The sequence below is a fragment of the Puma concolor genome, chromosome A3 (assembly GCF_028749965.1).
Source record: "Puma concolor isolate L17-30 chromosome A3, mPumCon1.1.hap2, whole genome shotgun sequence".
NCBI classification, from domain to species: Eukaryota; Metazoa; Chordata; class Mammalia; order Carnivora; family Felidae; genus Puma; species Puma concolor.
In genome coordinates this window covers 120,246,829-120,264,889 of record NC_141669.1, presented here as the reverse complement: position 1 = coordinate 120,264,889, position 18,061 = coordinate 120,246,829, and the positions used below count along the sequence as shown (strand labels likewise).

Here is an 18,061-nt window from a genome sequence, read left to right as displayed (position 1 = left end):
ACCCGGGCGGCCTTTGGGATCGCTAGGCCTCGCCCATCCTCGCCTCGAAGTCCCTCCTTTGCTTAACCTCGCCCCCAACATCCGGCCTGGCCACGCCCCTTCGCTCCAGCCGGGACGCCAGACAGTTAGCCCCGCCCCGGATGCGTAACGCCACCAGGCCCCGCCCCTTCCGGGTCTCCAGAACCTGTCCCTAAACTACTTCAGGCCCCGCCTTTTCTCTTAGTCACACCCCCATTTCCCGGGTAACTCACCTTCAATCGCCCTTGGCTCCGCCTCCACAGAGTTACGAAGCCCTTAGCCCAGCCGTCAGGGAAACAAACTCGGGGGTATTGACAGTGTTCAATTTCTTGACCAGGGAGCTCGCTACGTACACACTTTCAGTTTGTGAAAATTCATCAAACTGTCCACTTACGATTTGTGCACTTTCCTGTGTGTAGGCTTTTGTAATACAATATGAACTCTTTTAGTAGATTCATTATTAAATAATTCAATTATTTATTATTACTAACTCCCATAGCCCTCTCACTGAGACCTCAAAGACTGAGAAAAGGACTAATTGATTCTCAATATATACATTCTCTCTTCCTTTTAGTGGTATAACTCCCTCAAAATTTCATCTAGTATGATTTTGTGACTAAATTCTGGCCAGTGGGGGTGGGAGTGGAGATAATGTGACACCTCCCTTCCAGTTTAGCTCTAAAAGGATTGGGCAAGCTCTCCCCTGCCCCATTCCTCCCAGCTAGGAGTATAAAAACGTTTAAAAGCACATCCCTTGACTGTACGCTTTCAGGTCTGGAACCTGCAACTTTGAGAGAAAAAAGCAAGTTAGGGGCGCCTGGGTGGCTCAGTCGGTTGAGCGGCCGACTTCGGCTCAGGTCATGATCTCTCAGTCCTGAGTTCAAGCCCCGCATCGGGCTCTGTGCTGACAGCTCGGAGCCTGCAGCCTGCTTCGGGTTTTGTGTCTCCCTCTCTCTGGCCCTCCCCCATTCATGCTATGTCTCTCTCTGTCTCAAAAATAAACAAACATTAAAAAAAAAAAGAAATTGAAAAAAGCAAGTTAGTTAATAAAAGACGGTAACGTTTTGGGGCACCTGGGTGTGGCTCAGTTGGTTGAGTGTCCAAATTCGGCTCAGGTATAATCTCACAGTTTGTGAATTTGAGCCCCGCATGGGTCTCACTGCTGTCAGTGCAGAGCCCACTTTGGATCCTCTGTCCCCTTTCTCTCGCTCTCTCGCTCTCTCTCTCAAAAATAAATAAACATTAAAAAAAATTTTTTAATGGTAACATTTTCAGCAAGAGATGAAACCTTAAACTTTTCTCAAAATCTCTGTGAACTCTTCTAGGCCAAACTGAGACCCAGCCTAGTGGCAAAGTCAGATTAAGGGTGTTGCCTTCCAAAGCAAACCCATTATCTCATCTGAAAGTATCTGAAAGTATCTCATCAGTCATTAAACTGAGAAAGCAGGGATAAGCAGAACACAGAGAACAGTAAATATAAGTGAATGTAAGTTCAAGAGCTACATTTATGGGGCACTGGGTGGCTCCGTCGGTTAAGCATCCGACTTCGGCTCAGGTCATGATCTCACGGTTCGTGAGTTCGAGCCCCGCGTCAGGCTCTGTGCTGACAGCTCAGAGCCTGGAGCCCATTTCAGATTCTGTGTCTCCCTCTCTCTCTGCCCCTCCCCTGTTCATGCTCTGTCTCTCTGTCTCAAAAATAAATAAACGTTAAAAAAAATTAAAAAAAAAAAAGAGCTGCATTTATGTATACTAACATGGGAAAAACTTCAAGATTTATTTTTAAAAGAAGTAAGTGAAAGCAGCACAGTGTATAGTAAACTACCTTGAAGAGAGGGTGGGGACAAATATATATGGATTTGCTTGTATTTTCATACAGATAGACAAGAAACTAATATAAGAGTATACTTATAAAGAGAGGAGCCAAGGTGGGTGGGTCAGGTATGGGGAAAATGTTCACAGCATACTTTAAAACATTTTTAGCCATGTGAATGTATTACTTTTTCAGGGAAAGAAAAAAGCACTGTGTATAAGTAAGGTAGACTGGATTCTCGTGTCTGGTTCTCCACTCCCATATAATAAGATTATAATCCATACCACCTGCCATGTAACTTTGTAGGGCCTCTCGCTATAAACATTGATACTGGGCTTGGCCACGTGGCTTGCGTTCAGCCAGCGCTAAACAAATGTGATCTGAGCAGAGGCTTCAAGTGTGCTTTGTGGTTTAGACTGCCCTCTTTGCACTCCTGCTGTTAGTCATAAGAAGAACATGCCCGGAGTGTGAAGAGGATGGAAAATGCATGGAGCAGACCCAAACCCAAACTGCAGCCTAGAGCCAAGTCCAAGTTGACCCATAATCTACAGTTGGGCTGCCCCGTGGATCCATGAACAGCAACAAAATGCTTGTTCTCCACTGAAATTCTGGGTTGCCACGCAGCATTACTGCAGAAGAAAATGGACACGCTAGACTAATGCTATCCAATAGTACTTTCTGCCATGATGGAAATGTTCTACAGTCTGCAGTGTCTAATGCATGCGCCACATGTGAGTAGTGCAACAGAGGAGCTGATTTTTAATTTAATTTAATTTAAATTTACATTTGCATTTATTTTTTTAAAAAGTTTTTTTTTTCAACGTTTATTTATTTTTGGGAGAGAGAGAGAGACATAGCATGAACGGGGGAGGGGCAGAGAGAGAGGGAGGCACAGAATCAGAAACAGGCTCCAGGCTCTGAGCCATCAGCCCAGAGCCCGACGCGGGGCTCGAACTCGCGGACCTCGAGATCGTGACCTGGCTGAAGTCGGACGCTTAACCGACTGCGCCACCCAGGCGCCCCTACATTTGCATTTAAATAGCCCCGTGCAGCTGGTGGCTACTCTGTTGTACAACACAGCACTAGACAAAATCTATGGTGGTAATTATTTGCCCATAGAAATGACTAGAAGAAAATAGATCAGAAGCCTACTGTATTCATTTCCTAGGGTCGGCATAATGAAGTACCACTAGGAATGGCTGAAAACAGAAGAAATTTATTCTCTCGTAGTTCTGGATGCCAGAAGTCCCAAAGAAGGTGTGGACAGAGCCATGCTCTTTCTGACGGCTTTAAGGAAGAATTCGTCCCACGCCTTTATCTTATATTTGGGTGTCGCTTGTAGTCCTTGGCTTGTACACGCATCACTCCACTCTCCGCCTCCACCGTCACATGGAATTCTCCCTGTGTGTGTATCTCTTTTCCTCTTCTTGTAAGGACACCAGTCATATTGAATGAAGGGCCCATCCTGACCTTATCTTAACAATTGCATCTGTATGCCCTGTTTCCATCCCACCCACGGAGCGTTATTTGGAGCTGCCGGCAGGTGTAAAGCTCCTCCCCTCCCCATCCCCTTCCAGAGCTTGACCCTTAACGCTGCTGGACTACCCTGCTTGGCGTTTGTGGCTAGAGGTCTCTCCCCTCCTGGCCCCTCTTCGACCCCACAACTGGCAGAGATGGTACCCACAGCATCACTGTGGGATGAGTCATAGCCAGGCTCTTGAACAGATTCACTCCAAACCTCTAGGAAGGAAGTAGAACTCCTCTCCCAAGCCCTACCTCACACTTAGGACTGGGATGAGCATGAGGCAAGTGAAGCATTTGCTCAGAGAGCAAAGTTTAAGATGGTGCAAAAAAATTCAATGAGATATTTGATGCACGATTTTTTTTTTAATTTTTTAATGTTTATTTATTTAGAGAGAGCGCATGCATGGGTGAGCTGGTGAGGGACAAGAGACTGTGGGAGAGAGAGAATCACAAGCAGGCTCCATGCCGTCAGCACAAAGTTCCACGCAGGGCTCGATCTCACAAAGCACGAGATCATGACCTGAGCCGACATCAAGGATTGGAGGCTCGATCGACTGAGCCACCCAGGCACCCCTTGATGCACTATTTTAAAGATCAAAATTCAGGGGCACCTGGCTGGCTTAGTCAGTAGAGCATGTGTCCCTCAATCTCGGGGTCTTGAGCTCAAGCCTCACATTGGGCATGGAGCCAACACACACACACACACACACACAAATACATAATAAATCAATATCAAGATTTAAGCCTGCACCATAATGTTCAAAATAACATGAACAAAATAATAAAATGTGAAATCAAGACAGGATCCTTATCGCTGATATTTTGCTTTTGCTTTGGACTCGGGATGGCTGAGCAGAGATAAGCACTGCCACTGGTCCTGTGCTATCTGAATGTCACTGGTACCGATCCTGCATGCTTCCATAACAGGGAAATACGCTGACGGCTGCAACTTGGAAGGACACTTTTTAAAAAGGTGGATCGCTACCTGGATAGATGGATAGCTATAGGGTAGATAATCCAACACGGTAAAACTGTCGATTGGTCAGTCTAGGTGGCGGGCGTATGCACTGTCAGTGTAGAATTCTTCCACCTTTTCTGTAAGCTCTCAAGTGTTCTTTGAAGAGGAAGAAAAATAAATAAATAAAAGCCGTGGGAAAAACACCCAAGGTTGGTTCTCTGGGGTCAAACCAGCTCCACCTCCTGAATCCCTGCACGTCCAGGCCTGGGTTTCCCACCACACCTTCACTGGCAGTGATGACTAAGCCCTATGGCTGATCTGCCCCCTCCTTGACTGCAGCCTCTCTCTGGCCCTTGCCCTTGAGATCTTTCATCCCCACCAACAGAAAGGCGAGGATCCTTCTCAACTTCCTGACTGGTCCCTACGAGCCTATTTGACTCCCTCCATCCATCCAAATGGATAAAGGGAACAGATCAGTCCCTGGGGCAGGACATGTCATTCAATGAAACACTTGGACAACATAGCCTCCTTCTCCTCCTTCTGTTTGAGGGGAAAACGATCAAAAGCCCACTTTTGAAATATGAAGGACCTGAAAATAAAGCACTAGAGGTAAGCAGTGATTATCAATGGGGCAGGGCGGGGGATGGCAGGGTGGGAAGAAGCAGTTAGGAATCTGGGGTATGCAGAAAGAGATTACCCAAAATCTAACGGTGGAGAGCCTTCTTTGAGGGCCGGCAGCTTGCGCTCTCACCGCTGGGGGGCGAGGTAGGACACCGCTGGGGAGCAGGCGGCGACTCCTGGGTTCCTCCGGGGACAAGTGTCTTGGTTCCCAAGCCTTGAGCCAGGTACGGCAATAACACCGTCGCAAGGCTGCCGCCGGAAGGGACCGCTTATCTGGATCCGTGCTGGGAAATGATGGGCACCCTGGGCCCCGGAGGTGGATTCCGCCTCTCCTCTTCAGTTCGACCCCCTGATGAATCTGACCGGGCCTATCCGCTCCCTCGGACTCGTACCCGAAGCAAAATCGGAATGTTTCCTTTGAACTTCTACCCACACACTTTGGTGTTGGCGGCAGGAGTTTGGAGATGGGCCTCAGCTACCCAGGCTCCCTATTTCTTCCAGTTGCCTGAATGCGAGTCTGGAATGGATGTCCTACCCACAAGGGTGCAGGGTTTCTTCTGGGGCACCTAGAAGGCTGGGTCTCCTGACCCTCACCCTCCGGATTCGCTGTGGGGGAGGGGGGAACCCAGGCTCCTGTAAGCCGAGCACAAAGCCCGGAGCAGGACGCAAGGGAGTGGATCTAGGCAAGTCCGCGGAGGTGGCAGCCACTGTCCAGAACCTGCCTGCTGTCTCATTTGTCCTTCTAAAGACGGGAAGGATGGAGCTGGTGCAGCCTGACGCTCCCACCTTCCCATCCACTGCAGCAGCCCGGGCTTTTTCTGAAGACTGCACACCTCCCTGCGACTCAGAGTGCACCCCAAGGTCTGTGGATCCACTGAGAAGTGGCGGGTAGGGAAGGGAGGGGTGGTCAGCTTCGGGACTGAGAGACATCAGAGAGCTTAGCAAACAGGATCCTCTGCTCAGCTCTGGATCCTGAATGCGAGACAATAGTGACAAGCGGGATTAGCAGACAGCGGACATCCCAAATAGCCCGTTTAAATAGTCAGAACCCCGGGCAGCAGAGGGCAGATCTTAATCCCTGTTCTGCTCCATAGCTGCAGAATCAGGATGGTGCGAGGTCACCTCTACCACAGGCACGCCCACCCAATGCTCTGCACACACGCACGCACACACACACACACACACACATATTCATCAAGGCTCTCACAAGACTTCCGTCCACCCCACACGCAGATCTTTATATCTCCTACACATGCGCATACAGGCCTCCACAGCCGTCGCTGAGGGCAGGGAGGATGGACATTATTCTTAGGCAATCTCCCAGTGCTTTCTGGTGCGGAGATCACACCAAGAGAATTCGTTCCAAACTAGTCCTCTCTGCCTTGGTGGCGGTGACAAAAAACCTCCCGCAAGGCTACTCTCAAAGTGAGAGAGGACCCCAGGAATGGCCCAGCCTTCCTGCATTCCTGGATCCCGTATGCTAATTCTGACTGTGACCCTCGGCAACCATGCCCAGGACTGGCACCCCGCAGTTGGATCTGCACACACACAAAAAGGACTGGACCCTCTAGGTAATTAAAAAAAAAAAAAATTCAACAGGCTGCTCAAGGAGAGGGGAGACTGGGATCCAAATAGCTCAGGCTGTTGATTCTAAACAGCTAGATCTCTTCGCTGTGGCTGTGTAAACCTCAGCTTGGACTTGAGGGGGGATTTCTTGGGTGAGAGATGCCTGGGAGGCTGGGTTGGCCCCTGGCCCTCGGAGCCCTGGGAAATACACAACCTGCGGCTGATTTCCTTTGTATAGTATCTTCACAGTCCACAATCAAGTGTGAATTTCTGCATGCCTTTGTTTATTGTCTTTTTTCTTTTTTTTCCTTTCAGGATTGGAGGTTGAGAGTCTCTGGAATGCTCTCAGATGGATTCGGAACAAATCTTATCTTGGTGGCGGCAGGGCCCTGGCCACACAGAGACTGCTGCAAGCCCCACAGGCTCCTTCCCCTGCCTCCCCCAAACATGTGGAGAGCCTCCTCTTAGTGCTTCTCACTCCCCCCAGGCTCTCCTACAGGCGCTCTTCCATCCACACCTGCTTCACCCGGTCGGGCCAGAGTCGTTCCCGGCGTTCCAACGCTTTGGGATCCCCGAGGGCGCAAAAATGCAGAACCGACAAGAAGCCCGCACACCTTTGTTTCTTCTTTATTTACGGATATAATTAATGTACCGCACTCTAAATTAGAGATAGATTTTTTTTTTTCTGATATACATTTCGTCTTATTCACCACGAGCACACCACACGCACAGTAGAACAGTTCCACGACCTGATAAATTGCACAAGATGAGTTTGGATTCCTGAAAACCGGCAGGCAAGCCGGCCCTGCCTTGGCTTCTCGCCTCCCCGCTTCGTGGAAGGAAATCGCCCACCCGAAACGGATTTCCCAGCCAGCCTTTCCCTCTGCAGGGTTGAAATGTCTCTGGAATGGGAAGCGCTCTTGCTGGAAATGGCTGGACGCTGCAGATTCCGAGCACTGGATGGCTGTGAAATGTCCCCCCAAGGTCAAGTTTCTGCGCCTGCGAGCTGAGCCCCTTCTCCCTCCCTTCCCACCCGCTCGGTGACAGGGACCAAAGAGTAAGGGGCCCTCCGGGAAGGACAGAAAGCCCTGCCCACAAATTCGCCCCCCTGCCTCCCCAGAAACTAGGGTGTTGTGGGAAAGAAAGGACAACAGAAACGCAGACGCGATGGATTGTGGATTCCTATCCCTCCCACCCCACCCCACCCCCGTCCCCAATAATCAGAAACTAGGAACCAGAGATGTTTAAAGCTTGGCTTCCCAAGCGCGGCGGCAGGGCGCACAGGGCTGGTGGGGGAGGGTGGGGGGGGGGTGGGAAGGGCGCGGGAGCGCGGGAGCCCTCCCGCCCTAGTCCTCCGCGTTGGTTCGGTAGGCCTCGATGAGGCCCTCAAGCGAGTGCACGAAGCCGGACACACTGCAGATGCCACCGATGACGAAGATGGCGACATCGAAGAAGACTTGGTGCCACAGCAGCTTGCGCCAGAGCAGGCGCAGGTGGAAGAGGCTGGGCAGCAGGAAGCAGAGGCCGGCGCCCGTGAGACTGCCGGTGAGACCCATGAGCAGCGCGAAGTGCGGCACGTAGATGGCCATGAGCAGCGTGAAGACGACCAGCGCACAGCGCAGCGTCAGCCCCCACGATTTGAGGCGCCCGTCGCCGCCGTAGCAGGCCGGGAAGAAGGCGCGGCTGCCTTCCTGGAAGAGCGACTTCTCCAGCACCTCCACAGCAGCGAAGAAGGGCAGCGGGTAAGACAACAGCGCCTTGGCCACCAGGAAGATGTTGACCACGGCACGGATGGAACCGGGCAGGTTATCCGTGATGACCTCCTTGGTCTCGTCGGCCCAGGTGAGGTAGGCGACCAGCGCGAAGAGGCCCTTGAGCACGCAGGCGGCGATGTGAGTCCAGTTCATCATGCAGTGGAACTCGCTGGGCTGCTGCATGTTGCCCTCCAGCGAAGGCAGGAAGATCTGGGACGTGTAGCTGAACACGATGATGCCAATGGAGATGGGAAACTTCTTGACGTCGATGTAGAACTTGACCTTCTCCCAGGCCCAGTCGCGTGCCCGTGACAGGCAGTAGGCGATGACCAGGATGTTGATGACGAAGTGGGCCAGAGTGCACAGCAGGCTGAACTTGGACACCGCCTTGAGGTTCTTAAGGAAGGCGCAGGGCAGCAGCACGGCGGTGGCGATAATGGCCCAGGACTTCTGCGACACGGGCAGCCCCGGGAAGCTGTTGTACATGAGGTTGCCGCTGACCACCACGTACAGGATGCAAGTCATCACCAGCTCGATGATCTGCGCCACGTTCACCACGCGGCCTCCCAGCGTCGGGAAGCGCGGCGCGCAGCACGCGTTGGCGATGGCCACGTACGAGTCCCGCACGCGCACCACCTCGCCGTCCTCGTTCTCCTCGTACAGGCACGCGATGAGGATCTTGCCGGTGTAGCAGCACACCACGGCGGCGAAGATGATGAGGAACAACCCTAGGTAGCCGCCGTGCAGGATGGCGTAGGGCAGGCCCAGCACGAACATGCCCTGCGGAGCGGAAAAGGGAACCAGACGCCGGGGCTCAGCGGCAGCAGCCTCGTCAGAGGGGGCCTAGAGGCGTGGCTTAAAACTGGGGCCGCGAGGGGGCGCTACGCGGAGTGAGAACCGGGCTTCAGCCCCCGGGAAGGGAGGTTAACGGGCGGCTGCAATGGGGGTGTCCCGCGGCCTCACCGGGGGAAGCCCGGGCGTCGAGTCAGATGGAGAGGGAGGTGTTCAAGGACGGAACTGAGAGGGAAAGGTGCGCTAAGGGCCGGGAGGTGGGGAGGAGGCTGAGCGTGGGGTCAAGCCACAAGGAGGGAAAAGGTATATGGAGTTATTTTGGAAGTAGATAAGAAGGGGCTGGAGGGGTCAGGGCCAGAAAAGGGCGGCGAGAAAGGTAGAGAGCTGGGCCTGAGCCACTAGGAAGAGGGGGTGAGGGATTTTAGGTGCGGCTCCAATGGGGTACAGGGAAGCTAACGAGGGCCTAAGGCCGATTGGAGAAGGGAGCGTTATAACAGCAGGGGCCGGGAAGAGAGCTGGGGTAGGGCGGAAGAGGGGCTACAGGTGAGCGAAGCAGAGGGAGGCCAGAACGGAGGAAATGTGAGAGTGGCCAGAAGGCTCCAGGGGGGAGAGGCCAGAAGGGTAATGGCGGGGTGGAGGGGAGGAGAAGCGCGAGCAGTGACTGAGAGGCTAAATCAAGCAGGAATCAAGCTGTGGACTCAGGCGGGCGGACTGTGGAAGGAAGGTTTAGAATCCACAAAGAGAAGAAAAGCTAACGAAATCCAGGGTTTCCGAGGCCTCAAGGCCTCCCGGCTCCCACCCTGGCCTCCCTCCGGGCCTATGGAACGGAGCCTTCAAAGACGCCCCTGGAGAAGGCGGGGGTGGCAAGGAGGCGGTCGCGGTCTCCTGCCCCCGGTTCCGCACGGCCGTCTCGCAGGGCCCGGGAGCGGGAGGCGCCTCGGGCCCGACCACTTAGTGCGCAGGGCCCTGCTCAGCCCGGGTCCCCGAGCAAACCCGCCGCGGCCCTCCCGCTCCCGGGAGGCCCACGTTGTGCGTCCCAACGACCGTGCGCTCCGGGGACGCGAGGGGGACCAAGCCACAGGGCCCGGGGGCACCTAGGGCTGAGGCCTCCTCCGCTCCGCGTGCCGCGGCCTGCCCGCCTCCGCCAGTTCCGGGGGTCGTTGTGCGCATTCCAAACCCGGTCCCAGAAGAGTCCGGCGCCTCCTGGTGGGGAGTGGGGCGTTGCGAGTAGCCTGAAGGGGTGGCCGGCCTGGAGGGTGGAGGCAGTTCAGAGCATCCAGGGGCGGCTTCTCCAGGGTCACATGCGGAGAAGCTGGTCGCCTCTTTGCGGTGTAGCCGGAATTTCGGGCGAAAGGGGTGAGTCTGTGCGCAGAAGCACTGAGGTACCACGGGCCATTTGTGCTTGTGTGGGCACATAATATGTGTGCTTATGTTTGGGTATACCTGTATGTCCCCAGTAGGGCTGCACTTGAGAAAGTGGGCTGAATCCTGTTTGCAGGAGTCTGCGCTTGTGTGCCTGTGAATGTTCAAATAGGTTCGTGTGTGTGCTTGGTATGTCCAGGTATGTGCTTGTGTGGGGGCGTGTGAAGGTGCGTTTGAGGATAACCCCGTGGTCTATATATAGACGCATGTCGTGCGCACCTGTGCGGGGAGTTTGTTCGTGCGGGAGGGGGGATGTGAGCCTGTGTGTCGGTGCCGGTGTCAGAGCAGGAGACTCCCAGCTCAGCAGTTCCCCCTTCTCTTTTCCTCCCCAACATGCAGCTGTGAATCCATTCCGGAGTCCCGGGAGACACCGTTCCCTCCAATCCTGATTTTCCTTCTCCCTCACCACTCCCCGATCCCCCTCCTCCTGTTTCCCTCCCTTTTGCAGGGTCTCAGGGCAAGTGCCTCGGACCAAACGGCAGCCCGGTTGTCCAGCGGCTAGCGCCGCTGGAGGGAGCGCGGATCTGGGCGGGAGCCGCCGCTTGTAGGGTTGCAGATCCCCCCCGGCAGGGCTGGGAGGGAAGGGGGAAGGCGACGTCCTGAGGAGGGGAGGGGGGTCTCTCGGCCGAGATCGCCCGGGGACTCAGCTGGGGGTAGGGCCTGGTTCTCTGAGCTAAAGGAGGTGGAGGGTGGGGGCAGGCAGAGCAGGGAATCCCGCGCTCACCTGGATAGCGTTGGTCACGTTCCAGCCCGCCTCCCACGCCGTGATCTTGGGTTTGTCGTGGCCCCCGAACTCGCCACCGGCCCCCAGAGCCTGGTCCTTGGAGCCCGAGGGCGGCAGGGGCGCGCCTCCGCCGCGCTGGTAATGGATGTCTCCCTCGACGGGCGGCTCGGCGCCCTCGTCCCCGCAGGGCTCGCCCTCGGTTTTCAGGATGTCCATCTGCAGGCCCTGACGGTGCTCAAAGTCGAGGTCGTCGCAGTGAGCAAAACCCACCGCCTCCTCGTCGGTGGCCGCCTGAAAACCCATCCTGGCGAACATGCCGCTCACCTTGGCCTGGGACTTGTTGGACACTGTTGTGGCCACGTTGGACAGCTTGCTGCGTAAAAGGGTGGCCATGGCTGCGGCGGGGTCCGTGGAAAGGACACAAGGGGCTGGGGGCGCGGGGGACGCGCGGCAAGGCGGCGAGGGCCAGGGGGGCGCGAGGCCGCTATCTTCGCTCGCTTTCCCCGCGGCGTCCCAGGGCGCTCTGGCTCATGACCCCTTCGGCTGGCGTTTGAGGCTCGCTCGAAGCCCACCCCGCGGGCGGGCGGCGGGGCTGGCGGAGCGGCGGCGGCGAGTGCACTGCGGAGCTGCCGCGGGGCGCGCGCTGGGCTGCGGAGGGCGGCGGCGGCGGCGGCGGCGGCGTCAGAGCAGCTACGCGAGGCTGGCGCGGCGCCCCCACCCGTGCGCAGCCCAATGCGCTCCCGCCCCTCGGAATCAGGCGGGGGGCGGGCGCTGGGGAAGGGGAAACACCCGGAGGCAGGGGGTGCGTGGGGAGGAGGGCAGCGAGAAGAAACAGGGTCGCGAAGGGACTCGGGAGAACTGAATGGGGGCCGGAGAAGGGCGCCCGCGGGAGGGCACCGACAGGGAGCGCACCGGGGAGGGGGCTCGGAGGGCACGGTGGGGGGGCTGGAGTGCTGCATTTCTGGGGGAGGTGCTAAGCTCGGATCCTAGCCCTTCCCACCTCGCCGCCGCAAGGAGGGAGGGGGCCGGAGCCTGCTGATTCTAGCGGTCCCGCGGCGGCGACTACCCCCTCCAGAGCCTGGGAGGCTTTCGGCCCCAGAGCTTCTGGCCAAGGACCAGTCTAGACGTCCAGAAAGGCAGCGGGGCAGTTACCTGTCTCGGGCGGCGCCGGCCGTCTGGGCGTCTATCTGTACCAATTATTCACACTGAAACCTGGCCGCAAGCCCCCTTCGGAGGCAGACAGTGTCCGTCCAGGTCCAGTTTCAAGAATGCTCAGCCGGGCCTCGGTCACCGGGCTGTCTCAACCCGTCCAGGGACGCCGCGATGGAAGCGATTCTGCGGCTCGGTCGCCACCAGCCGCTCTCCATCCGCTCCAACCGCCACCAGCCGCTCTCCATCCGCTCCAACCGCCACCAACCGCTCTCACTTTCTTTTCGTTGAGGAGTCTGGAAGGAGCAGGACTTCGTGAGGGCCTTTCTCGACAGCCTCTTGGCGGGTCTGCGAATGCACTCGCCGCACAGGGGCTCAGCCGGTGTCCGGCCCGGAGGGAAGAAGGGCTCGCCGCGGGCCCAGGGCGCAGAGGTGCGCGGTGCGCTCGCCCAGGCGGTGAAAACCTAGATCGTTGCTGATGAGTGGGGTGCTCGAGTCAGAGAGCGACCCCGAGACAAAGACCGATACTGTATCAGATACTGCTACGGGCTGAATCTGAAAGGACTCCGAGGGTGAGATTTGGTAACTGTGTTTATTCTGTACATGTGTGGTTTCGTGCGCATTTCAGCCTGTGCGTGCGCAGAGCTTGTGTGCTGGATTGTGTGGATAAGTGTTGCCGACTGGCTTGCCTGCGTTTCTGCCTGTGTGAGCCCTTTTGTAGTTGTGTCTCCGTGAGGGTCCACAGCTCGGTAAGGGTCCCTGCGTGTGTTCCCAGCTGGGCTCCCGCCGGGAACGACTCCTGAGCAGTAAACAGCAGCTTGGTGACCTGGCTTCCGTGGAGGAGGTCTAGCGGCTGTGACTGGGGTGGGAGTGGGGGGAGGGAGAAACTGAAGGAAGGGAAAAGAAAGCGATCCCCAATCTCCCCCTCTCAAGGCTCTGTCTCTCTGAGAACCCCAGTCTCTCCCCCCCCACCCCCCACCCCCCGTAGTATTTCTAGATTAGCTCACGTCAGCGCACAAGTAGGGCGGCCTGAGGGCTTTGACCAGCGAGTTGGAGCTTCCTGGACAAGACAGGCTTCCCCCCTACTCCCTACCCCCCACTGCCAGTGCCTTCCAGTCTCCCTGAAGCTCTTCTCCAGATAGGAACCTCTGCCACATTGGACGGAGATGCTCCCTTGATCCCTCCCCAGGTACTCTCTTATATTCTCCCAAAAGCCTGCTTACCAGAAGCCAAGACAGAAGCCCACCCCCTAACCTGAGCAATCCACTCCCCTGCACTATGAGGAGAAGATACTGCCAAGAAAACCTCCCCATAGAGCCCAGCTCCAAACACAGACCCCCCAAGTCACGATATGACCCAGAACAAAGAACAGAAATCCTTCCTCCCCAAACACAGATTGTCTCATCCAAGGAGACTTGAAATAGAACTGATCTCCCATCCCAGAGATCATCTTCCACTCCATCCCCAAAGGCTGGGGAGAGAGATCCCCTCTCCCTACAGACTCCTACAGGCAAAGATCTTCACCTCCTCATCCTTATCCCAGCTTTTCTGTTCCTGGTGAAATTCTTTAGTTCCACACGAGGTGGTCCAGGCAGAGACTAGGGGTCCCTAGTGTCTTCCTCTACCCCATACACCCCCACACCTGGGGGTGGCCATTGATGCCTTTTGACAACTATGTATCAGTTGGTCATTCCTGATTTATGGGTTGATTTATGATGGTCCAAAATGCTTATCCTCTCTTTCCTTTTCCCTTATGATGTTTGCTGCTGTAAGACCCAAGGTGGACTGGGAAGTTCTTTCATTAGTGAGAAATGGTGTCATTCATCATTCATTCATCCAGCAAACGTTCTCAGCACCCTACTGTGCATGTGGCTCTCTTCCCACTGTTGTGGGAACGACCAAGACAATGCAAGCATGACCCCTGTCTAGGCTCCCGTGGCAATTCTTGGGTCGGTGGGGACACTGGAGAACATTCAGTCCAATCATCCTTTCTGCGATGCTTACACCGTCCCTAAAACATCCCAACAGAGCCTCACATTTACAGATAGGCACACTCAGGCCTGGCAGTGAGGTGTCCTGCTCAAGGTCATTCAGAGCCCAGGGTAGAGGCAGTCTAGGCCGCAGGAATCCTGATGCCCCTCCTGTGCCTTCTCTTCCATGACCTTGTCTGTCCTCCCATCTCCTCTCCCTGGTTGTTTGGTATTCGGTCACCTCACCGTCAAAAGAGATGACATTTCGAGCAGACGTTAGTTCTTTTCGCAATAATTAGATGCCAACATTGGAGGAGGAAAGCCTCTGTATCCCTCTTTTTTTTTTTTAATGTTTATTTATTTTTGAAAGAGAAAGAGTGAGCAGGGAAGGGGCAGAGAGAGAGGGAGAGAGAGAATCCCAGCCAGGCTTTGCTGCCACAGAGCCTGACTTGGGGCTTGAACTCATGAACCATGAGATCATGACCTGAGCTGAAATTAAGAGCAGGATGCTTAACCGATTGAGCCACCCAGGTGCCCCTGTATCCCTCTTTCTTGCTATTTGCAATAAATGCCTCTTCCCAGGCCAGGGTGGCATGCTCCCAAGCAGCCTTCCTTTACTAGAAAATTCTGCTCCATCATGTATTAGCTGTGTGACATTGGACTACTCACTTAACTTCCCTTAGCTTCTACTTCCTCAACACTAAAATGTGAAAATAATAACAACTGCCTCATTCGGTTCTTGAAAGGATTCAGTGAGTCCTGTATACAAAATGCCGAGCAATGGACGCTCAGTGCCCGATGCATGGTAGCAATTACTTTATCATCCTGTTGTTGTTGCCATACCAAATAGCCAGGTCTCATTGTTTAGGAAAAAGTGAGTGTACAAGAGAAAGTCTGTGATTGGGTGTGAAAGTCAGAGTGAGTTGGCATGTGCAGTCTTCTGTCTTTGTCTCGCCTCCCTGTCCTCACCCCTTCCAAGGAAAGGAATGGAGGTCAGGAGTTGGACAGAGGGCAGGGGACCTGGCAGGCAGCCCCAGGAGGCAAACCGGACAACCTGCCTAGCTGGTAATGAGCTGGGCCCGCTCTAGTGAAGCCATCAACCTCCAGATTCTTCTGATAGCTCCTCTAGGGGCACCCTCGAGAGAGGAATTTGCAGCAACATGGCCCCCTGCGTTGAAACAACACACACATATACACATACACTCACACAACAGAGAAGGACAAGCCAACCGACAGATGCACAAAGAAACGAGGGCCAGCACATAGCTTCAAGTACACCGGCAGATTTACACTGGGCAACGCACACAGGTCAAGGACAGGCCAGCACACAGACACAAGATTTGAACTGACACTGCCTGCCACACAAAGAAGCCAGGACAGACACCCACAGATGGATCCCCATGCGCACCGGCACCCGGATAATAGACTTAGACACAGCAGCAGCACAGGACAGGCATGGACGTGGAGAGTTGTGCACACACTGACAGATGCCCAGACATGGGAACACACATGCAGATTCACACTGAGACCGATAGGCACCCCCGAATGAAAGAATACCCCTATATGATTACTGAAGGGGAAAATAGGGGAGGAAAAAAGGGAGGAACAGGAGGAACAGGGTGGAGGAGACACAAAAAGGAACGTGCTGGAAGAGGGAAGAGGAAGACAGAGGGAAGAGGACATTCCAGGCAGGAGCACAAAAGAGAGAGGTGCCACTGCCTCCTTTTGGCCAATGCCAGAACCCAGACCTGTGACTAAGAAAATGGCAGCTGGGAGGGCTTGTGGAGGGGGAGGAGGACCTGTCCCTGTAGCCCACCCTGGGAGTGGGGGCAGGAGCTCTCCTCTCAGGGCCACACAAGGTCCCAAAGTCTTGAGGGGCTTGGGCCACATAAGAGGGAGTGTGAGGGGACCCCAGGACTCCTGCCAAGCCCCCTGATACAAGGACAGTACTCTGGATCAGTCCTGAAGCCTGCGCCCAGGGGGAAAATGTATCCCTCTCCCAACATGAGATCCGGTCTCTCTGTTTTTGATGCCTTCAGTACCCAAGGGGTTAAATGCCTGGCTGATGGAGTTGGAGGCCACTTTTGGGGGGAATAAATAGGGTTAAATAGAACTGGGCTTATCTGCCAGAGCAGGCAGCAACATGGGGGATGGGGCAGGAAGCCCTTGAATTAATGGCCTGGAAAGCCAACATCATGAGCATCATTTCGGGGCTGAATGATCACAGACAGACCCCCCTCCTCCTCTTCCTTTTCCAGAGCAAGTTCTGTCTGTGAGCCTTTTCCTGCTGAAGGGACAGAAGCTGGCTCTATACATCAGGCCCCCTCCCTCAAGCTGGGGCATAGGTGAGGTTTTCCTACGGTTGGAGAAAGCCACAGCTACCTTGCCCGAAACTGGAACTCAATTTCCTGATGCTGTGTCTATGGGCACAAAGGAGGAGAGGGACCAGCAAGGCTGAGGGTTCCGAGTAGAACAAAGACCCCGATTCTTCCCCTGCTTTGGTGTGACAAATCAGGTGGGACCATGGAGGGTATCAGTGCTGCCTCTGATAGCTCAGGGTAAAAGATATTAAAATACATTAATGACTAAATATTAGTGGTTTTCCTTGCTGAATTAGCATCCTATCTCTGGGGATATGCAAGCAGAGGCTGGATTCCTATCAGGGACAATGTCCAGGGGAGTCTTGTCTCAGGGCAAGGGAGGCTGGATTTCATAACTTTTTATTTTATTTTATTTTATTTTATTTTATTTTATTTTATTTTATTTTATTTTATCTTACTTTATTTTATTTTATTTTATTTTATTTTATCTTACTTTATTTTATTTTATTTTATTTTATTTTATTTTATTTTATTTTATTTTAGAGAGAGAGCAGGGGAAAAGGGCAGAGGGAGAGAGAGAGAGAGAGAGAGAGAAAGAGAATCTTAAGCAGGCTCCATGCTGTCAGCATGGAACCCCATTGAGGCTGGATCACAGAACCCTGGGATCATGACCTGAGCTGAAATCAAGAGGTGAACGCTCAACTGACTGAGCCACCCACGCGCCCCAGGATTTCATAACTTCTGGGCTTCTAGGGCCAAGCCTTCTGTGAAGGTGGCTCTGAGAAGAGTCCAGGGCCAGGGCCCATGGGGACCCAGGCCTGGCCCTCAGCAGCCTTTGAAACCAGAAGAAGCTGCCTGGAAGTGAAGGAGGAGCGCTGGACCAGACTTGATGGGTTAGATCAGTGATTTTTGCCTTTTTCTGGGAGCACAGCCTCCTGTTATGCGGAAAACAGGGAACACAGCGACCTCACTCCCCGCTGGGTACCCAGTGCACAGTAGACACTCAATAAACGTAGGCGGGGTTGTGTTAAATTGATGTCATAAAACCATTTGCACCCATGAACTTTCAGTATAATTGGTTGAAGAAACACACATACACAATGGCCAAAATCCCCTGAATTCTGGGTTCTGTAGCCCCTCTAAATGGATCTGTCTTTTATGCCCACATCACCTTCTGCAGAGTTGAAAGCTAGTCATGCAATACGCATGTAAGATGGGATCTTTGTTCAGAATGGGCTTGGGGTGCACACACAGATTCAGGGACTCCTTTCCAGACCACTCAGCACCCTTAGGAATCTGTGGGTCACTGGTTATAGCGACTGGGAGAGACAGCCACGGAGGAGGCTCTGAGTCTGGTGAGCCCTGCCTCGAGGACCCCGGGCTCCAGGAGTGCAACGGGGCTCCTGGACCCTCAAACCTTGCTTATTCTCTC

The 18,061-nt window shown here is 54.4% G+C and overlaps 1 protein-coding gene across 1 annotated transcript; it reads right to left on the bottom strand.

Moving 5' to 3' along the window:
• Positions 1-7,108: 7,108 nt before the first annotated feature.
• Positions 7,109-11,842, bottom strand: SLC32A1 (solute carrier family 32 member 1). The gene is made up of 2 exons (XM_086702184.1): positions 11,190-11,842; positions 7,109-9,031 (listed from the first exon to the last, which is right to left on the bottom strand). Exons 1-2 carry the CDS (start codon positions 11,580-11,582, stop codon positions 7,844-7,846), a joined length of 1,581 nt encoding a protein of 526 aa, XP_086558310.1. The 5' UTR covers positions 11,583-11,842; the 3' UTR covers positions 7,109-7,843.
• Positions 11,843-18,061: the final 6,219 nt, after the last annotated feature.